This window comes from Mugil cephalus, chromosome 1 (genome assembly GCF_022458985.1).
Source record: "Mugil cephalus isolate CIBA_MC_2020 chromosome 1, CIBA_Mcephalus_1.1, whole genome shotgun sequence".
NCBI classification, from domain to species: Eukaryota; Metazoa; Chordata; class Actinopteri; order Mugiliformes; family Mugilidae; genus Mugil; species Mugil cephalus.
Genome location: NC_061770.1, coordinates 4,672,002 through 4,696,882, shown reverse-complemented (window position 1 = coordinate 4,696,882; position 24,881 = coordinate 4,672,002). Strand labels below are relative to the sequence as shown.

The following is a 24,881-nucleotide window of genomic DNA, read 5'->3' as shown; positions in this document are numbered from 1 at the left end:
TAAAATTTAGTACTTTCTCTGGGAATCGCCATGGTAATCAGTGACAAAAGTTGATCCAAGGGGAGCTGTGGTTTAGCTGTTGTTGGTCTGCAACATTGATGCAGAGAAGAAGAAGATGAAGAAGAAGGACAAACAGAAAGGAATGTTTTCCCATAGTTAAGTCATAAAACGGTGAATGGGAGTGGACCAGACATGTGAGTGTGTGTGTGTGTGTGTGTGTGTGTGTGTGTGTGCTACTAGGGTCTGTTTGTTTGCAACACATAGGTGCAGCACAGGGACGGGTAAGGCAAGGAGTGTGATCTCAGTGATTGGTAGCACGCACAGTTTGTGAATGGTCTAACTTTGAGACTTACTGTGAGATACTGTGGAGTTACACAAAAATAATAATACAATACAACAATGCAAAGGCAACCATACCATTTGGTAAATGCACCCTGCACCTCATACATGTGTTTGTTTCCCTCACTTGCAGTATATTTCTGTACATAAATAAGAGTCCATGTGCAAAGTCTTAACCCTGCATGCGTGTCCACCTCAGCAGGCAGCTTAACACTGTTTTAATGGAGCTTAGTCAGAGTTCAGACGGTGACTGACCACGATGCGCTTCACAGAACAAAGTCCACATTGAAAACCCCATGACTCTGGGAAACTACGGCGAATGCTTGAAAGAGAGAACGTGTTTGTTGTCGAGACAGAGAGGGAGAAGTTATGAGTGTGTCCGTAGCCGTTTCAGAGCGCTCCACTTGTTCCTCTTCGTAAACCTGGAGAATGGTCTGATGCACTGGCAGCTGTTGGATGGCACTTGTGATACTGTGAACACCAGCAGGCACCATTCACTGTCGAGTCACCCTGCCATCAAAGCAGACGGAGATACAGAAAGAGATTTGAACTGACGGACAGACATACAGAAGGTGTTTATAGGGGACTGAGAAAAACAAGCTGAGAGCGGCAGCAACTGTGACTGGTTCCATTAAGGCCAACAGCTGGGGAGTCTCAGCACTCCCAGTCGACATTAACAGCCAGCCTTACAGTGTAACACATACTGGGAATATTTGGCATGGTAGACAAGATTTCTGTCTGTCTGACTGTCTGTCTGACTGTATGATGGCCATCATATGCACAGAAAGAGCTTGACAATTAGTCCCGTGTCAGACGGTAGGTTGAGAGTTATTTTTGTTCCGTTCTCAGATCACATGTAATAAATGACAAAGCCAAAGCTGTGGAATGTGTAGGAATTCTTTAGTGACCCATTATGTTTCACATTTTGTAAAAAGTAAAGAGCTCCCACTGTAGTACTGATGCGGTAGTACCTCAACAGAGAAGATTTACAGGCTTTTCAACTTAAAGGCAATGAGACAAAAGTGTCACTGTTTAGTGAGTTTTGTCTGTCTGTTGTTTTCATGTCCAAGAACTCAACAAACTCAGATGCTAATGGTTAGCATGGCAGCGGTGCTTTCTAGGGGACTTTCCTGTTGTAAGCAGTGCTCTAATTGACTGATTTTCTTACCAGGTGATGGAAATTGGTATCACACGCCTTCCATTTTGAATAGCTGAACAAGTTGGAGATATTAGCTGTGACCTTTGGAGCTATCTGAACAAATAATGTCTGATTTATGACTCTGCGCTAGCTATGGATCCTTACCTTAAGTATGCAGAGTGGTGAGGATGAGTAAATGTTTTGTTATATCAAAGATTAATGAACTTGTGTGGACTTCCAAGTCTCTATCGGACAGTTTATTCATTATAAGAAGGATTATATGTAGGTCGTGTGTGTGCCCGCCTGTTCTTGTTTTTATTAAAAATGAGAACACACATTAGACTACTCTGTTGTGGGGCCATTTTTCTGGACCCATAATTTTGGGGATAAAAGCCTCCAAATGACTTAAGGTAATGTAAATCTTACAGTTAGATGTGGTTAAGGATGATGAGAGTCAGCTACTAGGTTATAATTTATGTCCTCACAAAGATAGAAACATCAGGATTTGTATTTCATCATCCTTCTCCAGCTTCTACAAAGCTACAAAGCTTCTACAAATGCCCCCTGTCCTCCCCTACCACTATCTTCTTCTCTCTTTCTTATCACCAAGCTTCCTCCTGCTCCCATTCTCCGCTAATTATGGAATTTGACCGCGCTGTCTGTTATAATAAGGGATGGATGGAGCACATGAAAGCAGGGTTGGATCAGGAACGTGAAGAAAGTCAAGGTCATTGGAGAGGAAACCTCCCTTCCTTCTCCTTCTGTCCTCCCTTCTGGGTGTAATTTTCAAGTCTTTTTTTACATTTGTCTTTTTTAGTCTCTTGGGTTCGGATCCATGTGGAGAGCTTTCAGCATCATTTTCTTGTGGGAATTTCATGGTCATTTCTGGTTTTCCAGGCATCGAGCTGCAACATGTCAATTGAACTGTTATCTGAGGGAGGTGGGAAGCCTCTGAACTTTTCCAGCCTTGTCTTATCATATCACTCAGTCAGGTTTGTTAGTCCTTCACAGTAGGCTGAAATTGGGAGCAAGCGTGTTCCTTTGGATGCATTCGGTGGGTTTGATCTATTGAGATGAAATGTGACTGAATGGTGTGTATTTTCAAAGGCCGTCTTATCTTTTCAAAATTGTACTTACTTGCCTGTGTATGCCAAAAACATCAACAACAAACAACAAAAGCAGCTCAGCGTGTTTTTGAGTTTGAATATGATTACACAAATGTTAGTGATTAGAATTTGGCCTTACACTTTGGGTAAACACTGGTCCTGAAAGAGAGAGAAAGGGGTGACGGTAATAACTGAAGACACGGTGGGGGTAATTCCCCCTGGAATGTCTAAATCCTGTTGCACCTGCTTTCTGACACAGTTTTAAATTCACAACTGCTCCAAATGCTGTGACTGATCAGATGTGAGAGTGTTGACTTCTCTCTAGTTGTTGTCTTTTGTTCACTCAAAAGTATTTCTGTCATTTTTTCATCTGAACAACCGAGTGTCAGGAGACTGAGAACATTTTCCGCTCTCTCTGTATTTAGGCATATCACGTCTCACCTCTCCGATGGTTGACTTTTCTCTTCTCGTCTTCCTGTGGTCATTTGAAACAGTTAGACTTCTGACACCATCGGACAATATGTCACACAAACAGGGTTTCTTCAAATGTAACCTGAATCAAAAAATAAGTCAGTTACCTAACTCCTGAAATGTCTTCACTATTGAGGTCTAAAACACACAAAGATAAACAGAGATACCTGGAGAGATGGTTTGTCATTCAGCACAGACTCACACGTACACACACAGGAGTGTGTTTCCATAACCTGAGGGGATGTTGAACTGTCAGACAGGATTGTGGAACAAGGCATCAATCTATAGAGGAACCCGGAGGATAAACTGTTCCTCTGGGTCTTCTCTTTTTCACCCCTCTCCTCTCTCACTCACTTCACTCCTGTTTCGCGACACTCGTCACATTCCTCTCCTTGTTTTTTACTGTACTGGTTCACAGCCGTTCACTTAGCTTCAGGCCACATCCACACGAACGCGATTTTTGGTTGAAGCCGCATAAGTGACGGATCTGGATTTTTCGGTGACTGGAAGTATTGTCCTAACTTCAAAATGTAGATGATTCAACCTGCACGCTTTCATGTGGACTTTACGACAGCAGGAGAATTCACTGCACCTTTTCGACCTTCCCTGCCCTCCTGTATTACCCTTACTACCTCCCTTCCTCCCTACTTCTCATCTGGCCTGATAAGAATTGTCTGAGAAGAGGCCTCAGTCACTATTTCCATGATGGAAGTTATCTATCTTATCTACTCTCGTAGTCCTCTTGGTCCTCCTCCTTCCCGTTCCATCTTCTTCACGTCTGGTTTTCCTTCCCTGCTATCTTGACCACTGCTCTTCTTGTATCACATTTTCAGCTCTCACCCTCTCACCCACTCTTGTCTGTGTTACTGTTTTTGTTGCTTCTGTCCGGTGGTAGCGAGTCTGAAATTCCCAGGTCGATCTAGTTGTCCATGTCAAAAAAGATGCATGGATGCTTCTGACGCGTTTTTGCCAAATGCTTAATGTTCTTGCATTTGCAGCAACTAATGTTTTGCTTTGCTTTGCAACATTAGTTAGCTAGTTAGCTTAGCATTGTAGCAACTGTTGATGCTACATTTACTACATAAATGTATCTTCAGATTTCCAAAAAAAAAAAAATAAGTGAATTGTGTTTTATCCATTTTTTATTTTATGTGTTAGATGCCATCTTGCAAGATTGTGGTCAAGTTGATTTCCACATTTCTGACTTTGTGACCACCCTGGAACGTAACACATCACCCACGTGTTAACCCAACTTTTCTTTTCTTGCTCTGACATGCCAGAGATGGTATATGAGTACCTAACGCTGTACAAACCAGTAGCAAGTGGACTTGAAAGTTGAGACAGTCAGTAATTTTGCTTTTCTGACATGTTTCAGAAGCAGCGAGATCACTGCTTGAGCGTGTATGGGCCGGCTGCATGGATGTATAGATGCATGTGCAGGTTGTCTCTGTACATCTTTAGCCTCTGGGCAGTGAAAAGCCACCTGGAAAATGCTGCTTAGAATATGAAGGTGATGGTTATAGGAATGTGTGGTCTGTTATTAGGTACAGTGTTGGTTTGCTTTTCTCTTCCTTTCATTTACAACCCTGTAGTTCTTGCATGGTCCCAAGTGACAGCTTTTTTTGTTGTCTGACAAAAAAGACATAAATACTGTTGAACTCACTAAAGGCAAATAAGTTTCATTTGGGTTTTAGATAAGGAATGTGAGTTTGTGGTGTTTATACAGCAGCACTAGTTAATTTGAGGAACCTGCTGGAGGTGTATAGGTCACTTATCCCTGGGCTTGCTTCGACATTTGCGACTTTGAATGTTGACTATCTCCACCCTTAACCTGAGGCTAACTTCAGACGAGGCGTATCTTTGGGCGTTTATAGCTGTGAAGACTTAGTGAAGTATCAGTCCTTGGTAGATAATAGAGTACTAATAATGAGAAACAAAAACAACAGGACAGAAGATTTTTTTTTTTGTGAAACCATCTTGTGTCACATCACTGTGATTTCATTATTTTCTGTTGTTTTACAACAAAGGAAAATATGCAACAATCTTCACCCCATCATCATTTCAAGAACATTTTGAATCGACCCACATTTTGTAGAGTTTGATTTTCAACCCTGAAGCTCTGAATCGACACATCAATATCAGTTTTAACTGAGCAGTGTTGATTTCAGCCCTTATAATCCCACAAGACACATCTAAAGAGGCATCTTGTTTTAAACAGCGACATGTAAAACCGTCAGAAAATGTTCTCAGTGAAATTCAAGAGGGGTTTTTTGCCTCTAAGGAATCCAGAGCAGAGATTTCTGAACCCCTGGAGACAGAGGGAAAGCAGGAGAAAAAAAATTCATTGTTCCTCAATCAGAATTCAACTTTTTATTTTCTTTATTTTTCCTTCCTGCACCTTCATCCCCTTGACCCTCAGTCAATGACTGTGTTTAGGTTTTTTAGAGGGGGCTTATCTATCATATTAGCAGAGTTATCATTGAAACTAGCTGCATCACAGACGGATGCTTCAAATATATGTAACTGCATTATTAATGATCAATCATTTGTCTCTGACTACACTGATGTGGATTTATATCCACATCAACATCTGTCATTCTGTGAGGGACCTTTGTGAACTTTAATATTGACAGTGTGTTTGAACAAGTGACGGAAAGAGAAGATGAAGAAGAGAGAGTGTGGTATGGATGAATACTTACAGGATAATAAAGAGAGAAAAATAGGGTTCAAGAGAGACACTGAGATTGACTTGGAATGCAAAGAATGGCCTCCTCCTTGGAAGCACACACACACACACACACACGCACACACCAGTTGCCGACAGAGAGAGTTACACTGATACACTGTACAAGAAGTAAATCAACTTTTCACTACTTCTTCTAGGGATTGTGTGTGATCACGACAGCTGCTTCTCAGTCTGGCACCACTGCATCTGCCTGCAGAGACGGATTACACACCGACTGACAGATAACTGACAGATAATAAGTGGAGCCAGTGGAAGCAAAATGAATGGAGAGATTAATGCCAGCCAGGAGTCTTATAAAGGCAGCGTTATTAGGTTTTTACATCATCTGACTCTTAATCATTCACTGTCATCCGATGTAAAAGAGAGTATAACCCTACGACACTGCTGCAGAAAGGCAGCTGATAAAACATTTTAGCCTCATAAAGAAGCTTTAAGACGAGACAGGCGGCTGTAATTTGCTCTGAACATTGCACATCTCAAACGACGTTTGCTTGCGTTGTGTTTTTCCTATTACTCTCCCTTCAAATATGTTTCTCCCCAAACCCACCACTACACACAACGGTCTCACCTGCTTTGTACTTAGTTTAACCTGATGGACAAGTTTTTTTAGATCATGGGTTTAAAGTGATTGTACGAAAGCTGAGCAAAACCCAGAGGAAACAAACCCAGACATAAAGTGAACTAGCTTGACTTTATAAGCGCTAGCCAGCAAAGTTAGATTGAAAGTCAACAGTTTAATAAAAATTAATTTTATTCGTTATACTTTAATCTTTCAAACATTTGTCCGTAGTATTCCACATCTCAAGAGCCGTTTGTTTAGGATTCATGTAGATGAACTGCAAAGGCTGTTTCCATTTGTTGCTAAATCCAGTTGGCGTCATTACGGTAATGATGGACTGACCTTATTGTATGTGCAGACATTTCATATACTGTATAAATAGTTTTTATGAGTGGCAAAGCATCATAATTAGCGTTTTAAGACAGAAAACAACTAAAAAAAATCTGCCAGGGTCTCATTAATAGGAAACGCAGACTTTTAACATCGCAGTTTAGTTTTTTCCCATTTTTTTGTTCAACTTGCCACGTAGCCAGAAAAAGGCGTAATTGGTGATGAATGTAAAAACAACACATATCGATATAACCAGGTTACAAAAACATCAGCAAATTCTCATGAGACTTCTGATAATATTTATTTTGCAAGTATTTAGACATGAACCAAATTAAATAAATAATGATGCCATCTAAAATAAAACAGCTGTGTGACCTTTTGTTTCTCTACAAACTTTGTCTCATATAGTCTCCTGGGGTTTCCTCACAAACATTAACCCTATGGCTTGTGAGTTTTGTATTTAACTGTTTAACAAAGTTTAAGTTGAAGCACATCACTACAGAATAGTCCTTCAGATCTGATCCGTACAGTGACAGATGCAGCTGCAGCCCGGCCCCTACTTTACAACACAGCCGTTATTCCCCGAGCCCGGTCTCTTATCATCTTCTGGTTCTCTCTATCCATCCACCTCTGCACTCATTCCTCTACAAACACACTTTTTTTCCCCTCCACATCCCCAGACGCCAGAATAATCTGCCCATCCGCCGGGCTTACTGTAGAGAAGTATCTCACGCGTCTACACGCAGCAGAACATCTGTCAGGGCTGTGTTGTGTCAGAATTTGTAGTGCGTGTCATTGTAGGAGTGTGCAGGCTTGGATTAGAGACTTTGGCACTTGCTGTGTGGATGGATTTGTCCGTTAGGAGTCAATTTATAGTGCTGTTATGTTAAAATTCATCAATCTTCTGTTAATTATTTTGAAAAACAGGCAGAAGAACTTTTTAACATTCCCAGTATGAAAAGCAGTTTTGGGGGAAGGGACCAATGTGTGTTCTCTAAAGACACACACACACACAGTGTTGCCAGCGATGCCTTTGACTTGATTGGCAGCAGTTCACAGCTCTGTGTTTTCTCTGCTGTGGTTTTCAGACAGGAACATTTATCAGCTGCCCAGCCTTCTCTTTAGCTGTCTGTCTGTCTGTCTGTCACACACTGCGATTCTGTCTAGTGTTTACACACACACACACACACACACACACACACACACACACACACACACACACACACACACAACCGTCCCGCTCTGCTTAGGCTGCCCTTTTGTGGAGGTCATATGGGAACAACCGCTCAACAACTCGTTTTCTTTCTTGCGCGTTTGTGTCTAGTGTTGTGCCCTCTGGAATTACAATTTGTTTGCGTCTGTTATTTTTATTTCTGTATACTAGTCAACATAATATTTTGAACTTATTAATTCATTTTCATTTTTTGTTTAGATTACATTTAGCCCTGTGGAGAGAAGCTTGATATCAAACCAGAGGAATGTTGATTACAGTTTGGTGGGAGTCCAGCCTTTGGACCTTTACGATCTCATCAAAAAAATGAAAGATTTATTTTTTTCTCTTGGACCCAAAAGTTGAAGATTGTTAAAACCAAGTTAGAAGAAATGTATTGTTACATTCAACCAGCTGCCCAATACTTTTATCACTTTAGCTGAAATATATATATATATATACTGATAAAAAAAAAAGTGCACATAAAGCTATGCACCATGTGGATTCAGCTATAGCTACTCTTCCCCTGGTAGTTTCGTGAAATCAGGACCAAATCTTGTCAGATGACGCTTAAATGTGATCTGTCCATGCTTATCTCTCGCTTAGTTGTGTTTGTCCACATGGACGCACCTCCCTCGATCCTTGCTTCATCCCTCTGTCCCTTTGTTGTATATCTCCTGTCTTATCTCCATGGCTACCTGAGGCACCGGGAATGTGGTGCCACCAAGGAATGTGTACAATTATTAAACCAGTCAGGGGCCAGACACACACACACCTGCATTCCTCGCACATATGGATGCACATGTATGTTAGCATTCAGACAGTATAGCCAGCAGATTTAGTTTGAGGTAAAAGCTTCAGGTACTGCTGCATTCGTTCATGCATTACATCTGCTGACTTTGATGGAAAAATAAACTAAGAACTTACTTTTAATTAAGAGTTGTGTCAAGTTTAATATCAGGTGTGGTGTCATTGTTGTTTTTCATTTCAAACAGAGAGCAATGATGACAACGAGAACTAGCTGTGTCCATACTAGCCAAGATCTGATAGGTTCTAAGAGATGGGCCGATGGCTTTATACGTGAATGAGGCTGGAGTCAATAACGGCTGTATGAACGATGCCAGTATACCTCCATGTAAGACAGGCTCTCAAACATCATGTTAGCTTTGTGTTGGCTTCGCAACATTTTCCACAAATACAATTGAAATGTTTGTGTGTTTTTTTTTCCTTTAGAGTGTTTTTTCGTTTTATAATGATCTGAGAACCAGGCCAGCTTCCCTACCGCTCATTTTTGTGTTGGCCTCAGGCTCTTCACGCATCGTTCTTGGGGTCGAGGTACGGTCATTAATGGCCCCGTCTAATACATGAAGTAATGTTTGTGCCTTTCCTTGGCCTGCTAAGTGCACTTTTAGTCCCATGTCTGTGTGCGACAAAGTGGTTTGTAGAGGTCTTTGCTCAGTTCTTGAGAGATAAAAAGCTGCTTTGACTCATAACTTTAATAAAGAGCGTGTAAAGTTTATTCTTGTCTTTTTCAACCTGTATACGTGCTCGCTTCTCTGGTGTTTTCCTTCGTTCTTCTTTGTATTCATCAGTTTCTTCCCCCAATACTTGACCTGCTCCTGGCGGCCTGTTGCTATAGTAACAGCAATTTGATTGATAGGTCTGCAGGCAATTCAGGGGGGCTGACCTGGGAGGCCGCCACTAATCCATAAATCCTGCCGAGGTGTGTGTACGTGTTGGGGAATAGGGGTCAGCACAACCTTTTGTTGAATCTGTGTGTGTGTGTGTTTTTATACCAGGCAACAGACTGGCTCCCACCGAGACCTGGAGACAGAGCTGAGAGGGGAAGCTGTTGGATTTTTACTTTGGTGGTGACCAAAAGTATTTGATGCAGGGAAAAGCTTTGCAAAACTGAATCGCAGTTACTCTCCTTTTATCATAATCCAGCACAGAATTTATATCCTCTCAATTAGCTGCTAGGACAAAAAACTGTCTGTTTGGTGTCATGAGTGACGAAGTGAAAATCCAGCAGACATCCCTACAAATCTGACCAGATAACTCTACAAATCAAATCAGAGGTTTTAGTTCAGGGCTGAACACCTGAGTTCCCTGCATGTTCAGACATGTGTTTTCGGTTAGAAACCTCTTCAGTTCTGAACTTTGGGTTACTCCCTGAGCAGGTCAAACTTTAACCCTGGAATCAGAGGAATGCTTCTGGATTTTTCTTTCAATATCATTTCCCCCCTGAGGGATGTTTAGAGGCCTAGGTTTTTGTTTTCTATCCTCTCTTACAGAATCGACATGAACTGCACGGTAACACGGAACTTTAAAAATATAGCGAAAGATGACGAGAAAAACAGTAATGAGTAAAATATTAAAGAAGTGAACTAGAAAATGTGATCAATCTTATTCCAGCTTATCAGTCTTCATCAGACAAACTTGATGCAGCCCCTCTGAGGCCCTGTTAAAAAAAGTACAAATGATCAGACAAATGGAGATGGATGAACTCTCCTCGGTAAGAAGAAAAGATGACACGCACCTCCCTCATCACTATCCCCCTTTCATCAGCGCAAACACAATCATCTGCCATTCCACAGTGACGGAGCAGTACTAGTTTTTGCAGGTCTGTGTGTGTGTGCAAGGCGCTTGGTGTTTGTGTCCTGGTTGTGCTGTCGTCACCTCTGACTGAGCTGCCTGTCAAAAGGAGGAAGTCTGGGGATCACGGCACTCAGACTCCACTGATGGATGATCAAAGAGTGTTTTTAGCACAGCTACAAATTTGTCTCTTGAACAAACTATGGATCTCATACAGACAAAACTATTCCCAGGGAATTTTGTTGCATAGTCCCATATGTTGAAGTACCACCATTAGATTGTTGCTACATCCTAATTTTCAAAGAAATCCACAGCGGTGCAAATGATATTTCATTGTGTTGTCAAATATTACTGTAATATACAGTCTGTCTGCAGGTTAAAAGCTTTTCTTTCACTTAATCTTTTATTAATTTTATTTATATACATGTGGCGAACCAATATCAACCATCAATCAATTCAATGTTGAAAAGCCAGCAGCTGTTTTCTGTTGAAGGTGCTTGTGTGTAGCTGCTGCACTGCTGTGGAAGTTGACGTCTTTTTCAAGTGTTTTCTCACACCTTCACTTCATCCCTTTTAGGATAAAGTCATGTTATTGCCAAAATTAGGATGAACGTACACACTGAGACATAATTCCATTCACATCCTCCCATGTCCATTTCCATTGTTGAAGACCTGCTGAAGTTTCACATCGGATATTTTGCGACTAATCAAATTCACAAATGAGAGGGGAAAAAAAACACGGTAATCAAAACACCTCAACCTGTGTTTTTTTTCTGATCGTATCCCTTCCTCTTCATTCTCCCTCTCTAATGAAACACAACTTCACTCCAAAAGAGGAGGTATCAGGGGACTAACGAATGTTTTAGCATCATGCGCTGCAGTGAGACTGAAATCCTCAGGACTGAGCGCTTTTATCAGGAGTGCTTGAGCTCAGTGTCACTTTTATTCCAGAATTAAATCAGCACATACTCTAGTTAAACTGGACTGTCAACACGCTGCCTCTCTCTTTCTCCAACACACATACACGGAGGAAGTGACTGTTATTAATGAATAATATTATTACATGCGTCACTGTGTTGTTTCAGTGTGCTCTGTTTCTACTGGGGAGCGATTCCAAGGCCGTATACAGACACAGCTGAACCGTTCTGTCTTTCCGTCTCTGCCCATGAGAGCAGTTTGTCATCGCTGTCTAAGCAGCTTCAGGGCCTTTCAGGAAATGAACGAGGGATGACAGGTGAAAGAGTAAAGGCCTGCACGTGGCCAGCTGAAAGCAGAGAGCCTGACTCGGTGTGTTTGATGGAGCATCTGGTGCTCATTAGAAATCACCTTTGTGACAGTAACTCGTAACATAACATGTAACAGGACCTAATAGATTAGATGTACCGTAGTTGGTTTTGACATGAAGTCTCCTCGGAGGGGAGAGGTTTTACAGGTCAGCTGTTCAGGTCACTGCGATGGTTGATTGTTTTTATCACTAGCTGACCGCTGACTTTTCCTTCGCACCTCAGTTGTCTGTTGCTCTTCATCAGTATGCCTCAGTTCATATTACCATTTGTTTCCTATTGTTATTCTTATTATTTTCATTTATTTTTTTTACATTTAATCCTGATTACTTTTCCTTCCTCCTCCTTTCTGTTCCTGTGTTTGTACCTTAAAAATGAATCTCAACAGACGACTCGTGCTTTTTATAACTAATGATCAACGATGATTTTCATGTGAATTTCTTCTTCTCTTGTGTCTCTTGTGCAGCTCTTCCATGTGGCCTACGTGTTGATCAAATTTGCCAACTCTCCCCGTCCAGACCTCTGGGTTCTGGAGAGATCCACTGACTTTGGGCAGACCTACCAACCCTGGCAGTACTTTGCCTGTGAGTAGAAGTACACATTCACGTACTGTACAACATGTGTTATACATAACATGTCTTTGACTCCAAATGTAGGATGTAAGGACTAAATCAAGTTAGATTCCATCATGCTTACCTAACCTCCCCCGAGGCTCCCTCTAATCTCGGTGTTGAACAGCATCCCTGAGGGCAGGGGGCAGAAGGGATTGGGGGTAGGGGGGGCTTACATCACACTGATGCCAGCTGATTGGCTGTGGCAGCTGTCAGTTGAGGTGGGCTGTGGGGGAATTCCAGGAATGTTCGCCAGCAGGTCACAGCCTGATTTTTACCTGATTAAACGAGGTATAAGCAGACGTGCCTTGGGTCTGTGTCTGTGTCTGTAGATGTGTGTGTGCGCAGTGTTTAATGATATGCCATTCATTAGTATTATTGAAATCTACTTCAGGTGCCTCAAATGGAAGTGGAAGATAAATAAATTAAATCTTGACAGTTTGATGGGCGTCATTCATTGTAAATACATTTTGCATCCATGTGGATGTTACTTAGACATGTATCATCCACCTGGACCAGACCAGACACCTCCACCACATAGTAATGACACACTCGGTGGCAGCAGCCATCCCCAGCAGGATGCAGCCTGACACAGACACACACATATAAATGGTTTAGGAACAACTCAAAAAACATGGAAAACAACACAAAGTATTGACCTGGCCTCCAAATTCACTAAATCCCAACTGATCAAGTATCTGTGGGATGATCCACAGAGGCCCCTCCCCTCAACCCATAGGACCCAAAGACCCCCACTAACAACATCCTGTTTCCAGACACCACAGGACACCCTCAGAAGGATCATGTCCATTCTCTGATGAGTTATAACTGTTTTGGAGGCACAAGGTCATAATGTTGTGGCTGATTGGTGTATGCCAGAATACTCACATGAGCTGTGTCTCTTAGGTTATTTAAATCTGATCAAGAAGCCTAAAATCTATCGAATAACGTGAACATTTATTTACACAAATAGGTAAAAAAAACTTGAGTTTTGAAAGTACTGTCAAATGTGTGCTGAGAAGTTCAGCAAGTGTTCTTAAAATATTGGTTTGGTTGGTTTATGCACACCTGAACAACAATACTTATCCAGCTCCTGAAGAAAGTTTTTGAAGCCCAGTGTGGTGGTTCCAACCGTCGCTGTCTTTCCAGTGACTCTACCTTACTCTGTGGTTAAGTAAATGGTCAAAGAGGTGAGGAGTGTGAGTGGATGGCACAGAGGCAGACGGCTTCCAAATCTGATTTACTGCAAAGTTTGACATTTTAACATAGCAGCCTATAGGGATAAACCCACCACCCATACTTGCCTGGAGCTGAATGTCAGATTGCGCACTTTCAAAAGCCAAGTTCATTTGACAAACACCAGCAAGAGCTCGTTCACAGTCGGTCCTCTGGTGTCAAGAGAAACTCAAATGAAGCTTAACTGGACCAACTTCAGTCGCTAAATATTTTAGCTTATTCAGAAAATGACTTCAATGTGAAATGTAAACCTGTGCACTGTGCAGCTTTGACAAAGAAGCTGAGCTCTTCTCCAACACGAAACCCAAGGGTCTGTTTTTTTTTTTAGAGAAATGTGTAATATGCAAGAGTAAATGAGCGTTGGCCTCAAAGCTGTAAATCTCATGACTATGTGCGCTGCAGCTGGCACTGACTTACGCAAACACTCCAGTACATTTGGAATTGGCATCCTGACATTTTAAAATCACCCTCTCCTCCTCTTTGTCTGGTCTGTGCCGAGGACAAGTCTGAGATTAGGTGAAACGAGGAATGTACGCTGTGTCTTCTTGAAGTCACAAACTGCATAATAAAAGCATACATAGTAAAGTGAAGGCTGGAGCTGCTGTGGGATTTGCTCACACTTGCAGAGATAATGGTCAGGGGTATGTTTGTATACGTTTGTATGAATGCAAATTTTATATCTTTCGATTTCATAAGTTGCAAATACGTGATTGGAACTTTTGGGGCTAAAAGTGAACTAATAAATAAGAAAATGTTTCTTTGAAAGCTCTTTACCTTTGAATTATAGTTGGTGTAGTGAGAGGAAGCTGTTCATTATGCGCTCCAGCTGTTTGTGAGACTCCAGCTGAGGTGTATTTAAGGAAGTCTGTTAAGGAGGAAAAAGCGCAGACCTCCACCAAATAGAGCCTCCTGTAATTATCACACTGAGATGCGTCATTAAGATGCCATAAGTTTCAAGTATGTGGTTGTAAATGATTATAACCTTTTCTCTCCCTTTCTTTGCCTTTCCCTCCATTTGTGTGTGTGTGTAGCCTCTAAGAGAGACTGTATTGAGCGTTTTGGACAGAGGACCATTGAGAGAATCAACAATGACGATGATGTTATCTGCACCACCGAATATTCACGTATAGTGCCGCTGGAAAACGGAGAGGTAAGGGCGTCTGCATATTAAAATCATACATTTAATGCCTAAAACCCAAAGTTGTACAACACAAACATTCAATGGGAGATGTATCTATTGACGTGTTGTAAACAGAAGTCCAGTCTTCAGTGCTTCCTGCCCTTTACCGGTCTGTAATGTGTGTGCGTTAGCTGCTAACATCTTCCTATCTCCCTCAGATTGTGGTGTCTCTGGTGAACGGTCGTCCCGGGGCCTTGAACTTCTCCTATTCGCCCGTGCTGAGGGAGTTCACCAAGGCCACCAACATCAAGCTCCGCTTCCTGAGAACCAACACGCTGCTGGGACACCTGATGGGCAAGGCGCTCCGTGACCCTACCGTCACACGCAGGGTAAGACAGCTCAGCAAATCTGTAACCAGGCACTGGGTGATTTATATTCTGACTTGTTTATATATGACCGACTTCATTTTCAGGGTTCTCAATGTCTGACACCATTTAACATTTCAAAGAGCCTTAAAAGATTGTCACTGTTAAACCCAAGATGCAAGATTCTGTCTGAAAGGTGGTGGTGTTTGTTGAAACATCAGGACTAATTCTGAATTTGAAAGGAATGTTGAAAGGTGTGATCTTTAGGCAGAATTAATTACTGACTTTCGATGCTAGAGAAAAACTAAATATTGCCCCTTATGGTATGTGAGATACATGAGATTAGTATTATCTTCTCATCTTCTTAAATTACTTTAGCCAAGAATAAACAATATTATGCACCTTATTATAGTACATTATAGTGAATTCTTTACAAAATAGATGTCAAATATAAAAACACATCTAAAAACTCTCCTAAATCATACATTGGCTCTGTGTTAAAATCCATTTGCATATTTTGGTGTTGTGAAGTGATGCAAATAAGTTGTATGTGAGTATTTCGTCCTCCTCCTTTTTACATGTGTTGGATTGCACTTATTTTTAGAGGCAGAAGACTATTGTTGAAGCTCTCTTTGTAACAAACAGTTTGTGTAGTTTTACAGAAAGAAAATGGACCACCAGAATTAGCTTTGCTCTTGGTCAGACTTAGATTTACTTTTATTTATACATTTATTTATTTAAAAGAAGGACATTTCACATTGATTGACATGATTTCTAAGGAGAATCACGCAAAAGTGCCAGCTATAGTCATGCAGGCTAATTTTCATCAGGTTGATGGTATTAAAAAGGAAACACAGATGCACAGAAGCTTATGACATACAAGAACAAAGAAAACAAGACAAAATCAGAAACAGATAAAAAGTGACAGAAAATTAGCACATTAAATCACATAGAATAAAAATATAGCAGTCAGTAGGGCATATGTATTCAACATGGGGTCCGCAACCCCTAGGGGGTCCATGGAGGTAGTGCAGAGGGGCCGCAAAACATTTGGTTGATTAGACATTTTGTATATATATATTTTTTTTATTTTTCCCCAATAAATTCTTTTTTTTTAAATAAACATTAACATGAATCCAACATATTTTAGTTTAGTTACTTAATCTCTCATCTGTTTGGGGGTGCTTGGCGTTGAAGTACCCTGCAGCAGAGGATTAAGATGGAATATGAGTACAGTGTGAGTACAGTATTAAAGTATATTTTCACCTAATTGCCCCACTCCAGCTTCATTTTTATCGTGCAGACATGATTTTGTAATGTGACTGTAGACAAAACATCAAATGGATTCAGCATTATTACTAAAAACCTCAAAGAACAGAATCACTTTGATGATAAATGATGACTCATGCCTGGTTATCCTTGATCTCTGCAGTACTACTACAGCATCAAAGACATCAGCATCGGAGGACGCTGCGTGTGTAACGGACACGCTGAGGCCTGCAACGCCAAGGACCCCATCGACCCCTACAAGTAAGATGCAAACATGTACCCAGATTTCAAAACACTATATAAACTGTAGACGCGCGCACCCAATCTGAAAATCTTGACATGCAGCAAACTAACGCAGACTTGGTTTATGAGGTGTGTGTGTGTGTGTTTGTGTCTCCAACTGAAGGACATGAGCAGACGCCACAGCTTATAAAACAGAATTATGTTATTATGCTGACTTACAGACGTGTGCCTGCAACAGTACACACACGCACACATTTAAACACACCGCAAAGAGCATGTTACTAAACTCAGCCCCAAGCTATCACCTGGCAGTGGTTTCATTTGGTGCCAGTGCTGTCTGTATTTCCAGGGTGAGATATACCTGCATACCTGCAATGCAAATAAGATGGCACGATTTGTTACAACATGCAATCCTGCTAGAAAACAATGGGTAACCCTTGCATTTAATCAAGTCAAAAATGTGACTACGCGGCTAGTGTGCAACTTGTTAAGGTGAAGAAATGTCTTTGACAGTCAAAGATGTTGCCAAGTCAAAGTCAGTCTGTGAATGTGGAAGTGACACAATTGTTTCCATTGGTGTGAAAGCCAGAAATCTACTATCAACATGACATCGGACAATATTCTCTGTCAGTGAAATGTTGCTCTTCAGGTTCATTCGGTTCAAATTTCAAATTCAAAAATTGGGTTAGATGTTAGGGTTAGTTATTGAATAAAGTCTGAGCGAATTCAGCGCATCTAGTCTGAAATTGATTTTCTTAATGATCAGACTAACAAACATCCATGAGAGAAATTTCGGTGGACAAATTGTACATGAACAGTGTTTCTTCAACATGATTAAAATCATTCTGACCAGAGATTCCAACTAAACCGACTTACTGACACTCAATGAAATGATCTGATCAGGCCAAAACAAAAGGGATAAGAACTATTTTTCACCGTGGAGCTTCAGATTTGCTTGAAATGTAACAGATAAGCAATTTGAGAACAAGGTCAGACACAATAGGAGACAAAGAAGGAAGAGCTGGGAAACTGTCTCATGGGAGATAAACAGCTTAGATGCTGAGAGGAAGAAGAGAAGGGAAGACTTATATTGTGATTGCAGCCTGCGAAAAAATAAACTTCCTGTCCTTCATTCAGTTTTATTGTTGAGACAAGATATAACTTGTTTTAAGACACATGTATGTCTTGTGTCTGAGAGGGTTTCCAGATAAGTATAGGTCCTCGAGGACTGAAAGTAGTGATTTGTTTAATAGTACGCATGTCACTTTTTATTTTATTTTTTTCAGTGCATAAGCTGGAGTGTGCAGCTCCCTGGGGGCCGTGGATTTGACAATAAGCCGTCATTACTGTGTTAAATCCACCATGAGTCATATATATACACACAGACACACAAAGAGGACTGAAGAGCCACATATCCGCCCATTTGTTCTGTCTGTCTCCTTGCATGTGCACACATGCAGTTCTTCTGTATGTCACTGTTTTTTTTTTTCCTTACTGACAAACGCTAACAGTTACCCACACACACACATCCTGGAGTTATCTAAGCTGTGGTGTGATTGACAGCAGATAAAGACACCCAGGTGGCTCTATTTTCCGTTGTGCATTTGTGAGACATTACATCTACTAAAACATAAGAAACTATTTCAGGTTGTTCTACGCCTTTCGTACGTGTGGATGTGGCTGCAACTGCAGTGATTTTATTTTAAAAGTTTTTGCAGATCCCAATTTTACGTCTTTAAATACTGTAAATACTTTAAGTACTGTATGGCTGGTTACAGACTATGATTCCCCTAAAATGACTGAATGAAGATGAATGTTTTCAGGTCTGCTTAAAGCGTTGGGTGAGGAATGCAAAAGTAAACAATGTGGGTTTTAGATGTGATGATGGATAATCCTAAGGGCACCTTTTATGCACATTTCCTTACCAGAAGTAAGAATGATCTACTGAGATGTTAACTAGACCAGTCGTTCTTCAGTTCAATGCAAAGGTGTGCCCAAGCTAATGGTCCTTGTTGTCCGTTTGATGCCGTTCTACTATATTAACATGGTTTGTTGGCCTGATTGGTTGGTGTTAAGCTGGATGTGCGCTGATGTGCAAGAGAAAGTCTTCTTTTACAAACCATGTACTCAAACGTCTTCTCTCTTTTCTACGTGGCAGTGATTTCAGTAAAAATAACTGTCGTTCAACATATATCTGCTCTAACTCCAAAGTGAACTGAGTGGTATGAGTTGATCCCATGGGCAGTACGAGCCGCTCACTTACAATCTCCATGGTTTGAAGTAGACAAAGAGACAAGCCAAACATCCCCAACACAATGGTGTGCAAGTATAAACATCGTATACAAGGCCACATCTAGGCTGCTGCAGAAATATAAACCATGATTTAGGAGGTAATACTCTGTAATTGATGATTCATCTAATCACCTGCTATTATTTCTGTTGAAAGCGTTGGCCCTTTCCCAACAGGTTCATAGGTTGTTCTGTGTAACAAACCATCACATCAGGTTATACAGCAGAAATATTACTGTGCTTTTACATGAAATTGTATAAACATTGATGGTAATTTTTGTAAGCCTATGAGGCCTCCTCAGCTCTGATTATGAGTCAAATTATGATGATGATGATGATGATGATGATGATGATGGTGGTGATATAACTGAAAATCAGCTGTAGTTACAGCACTGTTTTAATGGGCAACAAGCCAAAATACTGACGTAGATAAAGACACAGTGTCAGTTCAACAGACTGGGAGACAATAACTTTTACAGTGGAGATATGCACAAGTAAAGGGTAGACATGGGGAAAAGAATGAGTGATCATTTAAAAATGGATGAGTCATAAATGAGATCATAAAAGTCAGCGTCCATATCTGTGTGACGTGGAAGAAATGAAAATGATACATGAAGTGAAAATAAGTCTTCAGAAAAGACAGATACTGCTCATTTATTTTGTTGGCTGCTTGCGCCTGTCTACAATTAAGACCGAAATGGATGTGATCTTATATTTTGGCTGTTGGCGCTCTGATGTGTTTGTTCTTTTGTGCAATCACTACACTAGTACACTACAGAGAGGAGAGAGAGATGTTTTCATCCTTTACCCATTTTAGTTTGACACTTAGCAGTTGTGCGGAAGAAAAATGTATTTGATTCTGAGGATGATATTAATTAATAAATTGACTTTATATTGCTGCAACCTAAGTGAAGAAAACTCAGCTACACCCTCCATAATAACACACTCTGTGTTTTGTGGCCTTTAAACTGCAAACTGTGTTCCGGTCGAGATGATTTCATCGGTGCAGCTGCGGGTCGAACCGTTCAGTCACCTGCTGCCTTTAAACACATACCTCCAGTCATCAGGCCCGCTGTCGTCTTCAACACACCTGCTTGATATAGCAACGTCAAACAAAGTCCAGCAGTGATGTAAGTTCTCGGTTAAAGCAAAAAGCCCGCTGCTCTGCATTCCTTCGCTCTGACACAAACCAGACAGTGTATCTCCAAACGCTTGATGAGGTCAGGAGGGATTTATTTGAATTCCTTATCCTGTCTTCCCATTAATCAAACACCTGCCTCCAGGAGACAAGTGTAAATAGAAGCCGTTCTGTGTTCATTCTTTCAACCTTTATTCATCTAATTGTAAGACCATTGGAGACGTGTTGATGATAATTTAAACCACATTGCAGGATTTATCCACATTCTTGTTCTGTTTCTCCAGAATGACATGTTATTGCAGCTCTAATTGTTTGAATGCCAGCAACAAATCAGAGACATTATTTGAAGAATAATCCAAACAGTTTGAAAGGCTGTGATTTTCAGCATTTTCTATTGAGCTTAATAAATCTTTCGCATAGGAAACATGACGATGAGTCACAAATCAAACACTGAAGTTCAGTCTGATCTGTACCAGCTTTGAGCTCTCTGTTAGCTTTTACCAAAGTATGTCTAGACTGTAGCTGATTAGGAATAGCCTCTCTTTCAACCACCTTCATTTTGTTTGGAGGAATATGAAGGTTGAAGATAGGATAAAGAGCAAGAGTCCTACAGAGTCTTGAAGGTTTCAGGTGGTAGACAGGTCCACAAATGTCTGATTTACATGTTGTTTGTCTACAGTATCTTTATAATCTTTACAAATTTGGAAATAAGATTACATCTCACATGAAAGCACCACCTGACATCACTGCAAAAGGAATGTGGTGTGAACATATTGCAGAGTGCAGTTGGTCTAATTGCATAATGCTTTCTAATATGAAGGGACAAAACAATGATAAGAGGATTTATGTGCTCTGTTCTCAAAGGGTCATACAGTACTGTGGAATCACACGGCATATCTTTTTCTGCACTTCCTTCCTCCTTTTCTTGATTTTACCCACACTTCAGTAACTCTCATAGGAAGAGACCGTTTTCCTCTATTCAGTTTCAGACTCACTTACACTTAAACACACACACACACACCAGCCATGCTGATGAGTAACCCAGATGTAGCCTCACCTCTCTGAGCTGTGATCCTGAACTGAAGGTGATGCAGCAAAGTGAAACCAAATGGTGCGAATCAAGCGGGCATCTGGCAGCAGTGTGATCCAACATGACGTCTACCAAGATTCCCAACAGTCCTGTACAAACTCGTTTGCTAGTGTCCCTATTTTATTAACGTCAACACTTATTGCTACTTAATTCTTCCTTTTATGCATCAGTAAGTTTGGGTGCAGCATCTGCTCAAACAACAGTTACATTATGGATGGTGTTTTAGCTGCTGTGGCCTGTAGAGTTCATTATACACTGTAACACCTACAGAGCATATAAAGGTATGTTTGCTCATATAAAGCCTCTGTTTGCTTTCCTGTTTCACCACATTATTCACATGACGTCTGCGGTATGAACACATTCAGCTGAAGAGAGAACAAACTCCAGCCTTTCTTACCTTTCACATGAATTTAATCTAGAATATTTAAGTACAGTAATTATAGTTTCACAGGTATGATCGTGTCATCCGGTTTTCTCTCAAGACGTGATTATCAATGTGTTTTGTTCTCTTAATCTCCTGAAATCCCTTTAATCCCACTAAAAGGGAGTGAAGTCGAATGGTCCTGGTTCAGGAGGTGTATTTAGGTTAACTCTGCTCTCTTGGGGTTACTCATCACCAGCCTGCAGACGCTTTGTTAAACTGTCATATAAATTTTCATGGCGGCATAAACACTTTCAGTATAAACATGTAACTCAGGACGCACATAGAATGAAACGCACACAATTAGAACTATTAGGATGTCTCGCTGTATTTTCAAGTTGGCTTAATTATACGTCGTTATGTTTAAAGATATTTTACATGGCAGTCAACTAGTTCTGCAACAGACTTCACAGTCTGAAGATGACTTAAGTTGGCCTTAAGTCTTGAGTCGGCACGGAGGAAAGTGAAAATGAAATAAGAGGAGACATTCCTCCGTGTGAGAACTGGCGTGCCAAGCTGTGTGTGCAGATGTGCAGATGTGCATGCATGTAAGCAGACTTTAGAAGAATTTATACACATCTTTTTCTTACAGCAACATTTGGGCCTCCAGAGATATTACAAACACACGCTGCTCTACACGTGTCTGCCCCAGGGCCAGCCACAAATACTGACACAGATGACGTGAGGTCACTGTATGTTGAATTTCAAGACATCCCCACTTCAAACACACGCCTCTCTGTCTGAGCTCTGCAGATTTAAACGCAGACTCTGGACAGTTGTTGTGATCATCGTCATCTTTACTATCTAGACTGTAACGTTCAAGTTTAAGGACAAATTTTCAGATGAGTTGTTTGTTCTTCTTCTTCAAACCAGCGTTCAAGTCAAGGCAGTGTCATAATAGCAGTATTGAAGCATAAAAACCATTATTTCAACAAACTGCACTGCGTCATCCATGAGCCCTCATCTACAGTATGTGAATGTACTTATTATACCAAACCCCCCAGGTTCACAGTTAACAATCAAAACCAGGAAGTAGTGTATTGGGTGGAAACCCTCCATTGAAAGTCATTTCCTAAAATGCTTGAACGGAGCTGACTTCCAGGGAGGAAAGGAAAAGGGGATGGAGAGCCAGAGAGTTAGAGGAATACACAAAGGAGAGTTAAATAGTGTGTGTGTAAGAGAGACTGACTGAATGAATGAGTGAGTGCCACAGTAAAGGTGAAAGCTGGAAACACAATACAGAGACGTGTTATCAGCTCAGGACAGAAAGGCTTTAGAAAGACCTTGAAACTGTTAACATACAGTTTCAGTAGGAGCTTATTTCTAAACACCACGTGTATGTGAATCCAAACAGGTCATACCACTCACTTATTTTGTTGTAGTGTAGGTGAGGATTCTAGCAAAAAAGCAGCACCTTTTTTCTCTCAATGTGCAATTTGATGTTATCAGACCTTCACTTTATCTGCCTTTTTTTTAAATAATTCACTCTAATTTCAATAATAATCCTGAAAAACTTTCAATCAGAAAAACCTTTTCTTTGTAATTGTAAGTTATATGTTTTAAATTCAGGTCTGTTTTATTATCTTGTAAGGATCATGTAAAGCCCCCTTAAATATGTTCTTGTTGTAAGTGATGGGAAAGCAACATCTTGTCAGAAGTATATTAACGTTTTAGTTTGCTTAGTATTTGTGGTTCCTGAAACTGGACTGGAGGACTAGTGGTCAAATAAATAACTGATATCAGGCTACTGTAAACAGATGAAGGAATGACATATTAGAGGATTTCCCTGATCCTTTTGATCACGCTTCTCTTTCCCGTGACTTGCCCTCTGCGGTTGTCTCTTTTTGACCGGTTAAGAGATGAGAGAATAGGGTTAAGAGTTTTTTTTCTCCCTCCCTGCTGTGTTTTGGCCACACTCTGCAGGCAGCAGGTTTACTGCCTAATCCGATTAAAAGATGGGGTGAAGCAGTCAGCCTCTGTCGGTGAAGGAGAAAGATTAACTCTTTCATTGTTGGCGGGCCTATTTCCACTTTCATCTGTTCTCCCCGTTCCTTTTTCATTTCCTTTGGCCTTCGCGTGTGATCCGAGTGTCAGTGTACGAGCAGAGCAATGTGAACTTCTGAGGAAAGATCAAATGACGTCTTTACCTTAAACACTGAGTTGAGGAACTGTAGATAAACACCACTGCATATTTAGGCCGTTTTGTGTCTGTGTGTTACGATTCTATAGTGTCTCTTTTTTGTTTCTGACACCATTGCTGCTGGTTGTTCTTGTTTACAGGTTACAGTGCGACTGCCAGCACAACACCTGCGGCGTGTCATGCGACCAGTGTTGCCCCGGATACAACCAGTTCCCATGGAAACCGGCCACAACCTACAGTGCCAACGAGTGTGAACGTGAGTGTAACGCACACTCACTTAAGCCTATACATAAGATTTCATGCTCACTCACACACACACAGAGTTCAATCACTGATCTCTGCAGAGGAATGTGTTTCATGTGTTGGTTCAACAGAACTTGTTGGCCTTAATTTAATGAAGCAGAACAGATGCATAAGCTGCAGGGCTGCTGTTCACTTTCTTGATACTTTTCTAACGTGCACGTTTGGATTGTGCCTTAGGAGAATGCTTCAGACCGTCTGGATAAATATGCATGAACCTGTATTTTAAATGTCTCAATCCTTTCTCCTGCACCAATAACACTTGTTTGTTGTTAATAGTAATAATAATTATATTAACATAGATATTACAGTTCTAATATTGATTTTCAATATTTGTTTACCTATTACCCTCATTAACAATCTGCAACTACCAGCACGTGCCTATCAACTAATGTTGGTTACTTATTGTAACCCTAGTTTCAGTGAGTATACCCTAAGGAGTACCCTGCTGTCTGTGCTTGTGTAAAATGTGCTGTGCTTTGATTCTGTCAGTCTCTCATACTCTTTCCTGTTCAAGTCTGCCGGGTTGAACTTGTTGTTATCAAACTCTCTGGTTATATTTACATGTGAGAGCCGTCTCTTATCAAAGCCGTAGTTATATTTAACGTGGGGTCACAATGGTAAAAAGTTCCCTGAAGGTCAGCATGGTACGAGCAACACTAGAGAGAGAGAGGGAGGTGTATGTCTGAAGGTTTTCTTCAATATTTAACAGCCGGAGGAGGCTGAATGACAGTGTCCCCATTGCTACAGGAAGTCATTCAAGACATGAGGTGACGCATTGAAAGACGTGAATTAAGATGTGGTACATGAAATGAATGAGGCACTGTTTTGGAAGGGAATGTAATGGGAAGTCAAGATTTATCAGCCTCCACTGCTTTGAGA

The 24,881-nt window shown here is 40.9% G+C and overlaps 1 protein-coding gene across 3 annotated transcripts in view; it reads left to right on the top strand.

The window, feature by feature from the left end:
- lama5 (laminin, alpha 5) overlaps window positions 1–24,881 on the top strand; it is an 83,220-nt gene that overhangs the window by 18,457 nt on the left and 39,882 nt on the right. For all 3 annotated transcript variants that reach the window (XR_007114307.1, XM_047606975.1, XM_047606961.1), the window contains exons 3-7: window positions 12,244–12,361; window positions 14,656–14,774; window positions 14,963–15,133; window positions 16,542–16,639; window positions 23,840–23,955. Coding sequence is in view for 2 of the 3 variants with exons in the window: in XM_047606975.1 (XP_047462931.1) it covers window positions 12,244–12,361; window positions 14,656–14,774; window positions 14,963–15,133; window positions 16,542–16,639; window positions 23,840–23,955 (622 nt within the window). In the remaining variant the exon portion in view is untranslated. The remainder of the gene's footprint in view (window positions 1–12,243; window positions 12,362–14,655; window positions 14,775–14,962; window positions 15,134–16,541; window positions 16,640–23,839; window positions 23,956–24,881) is intronic.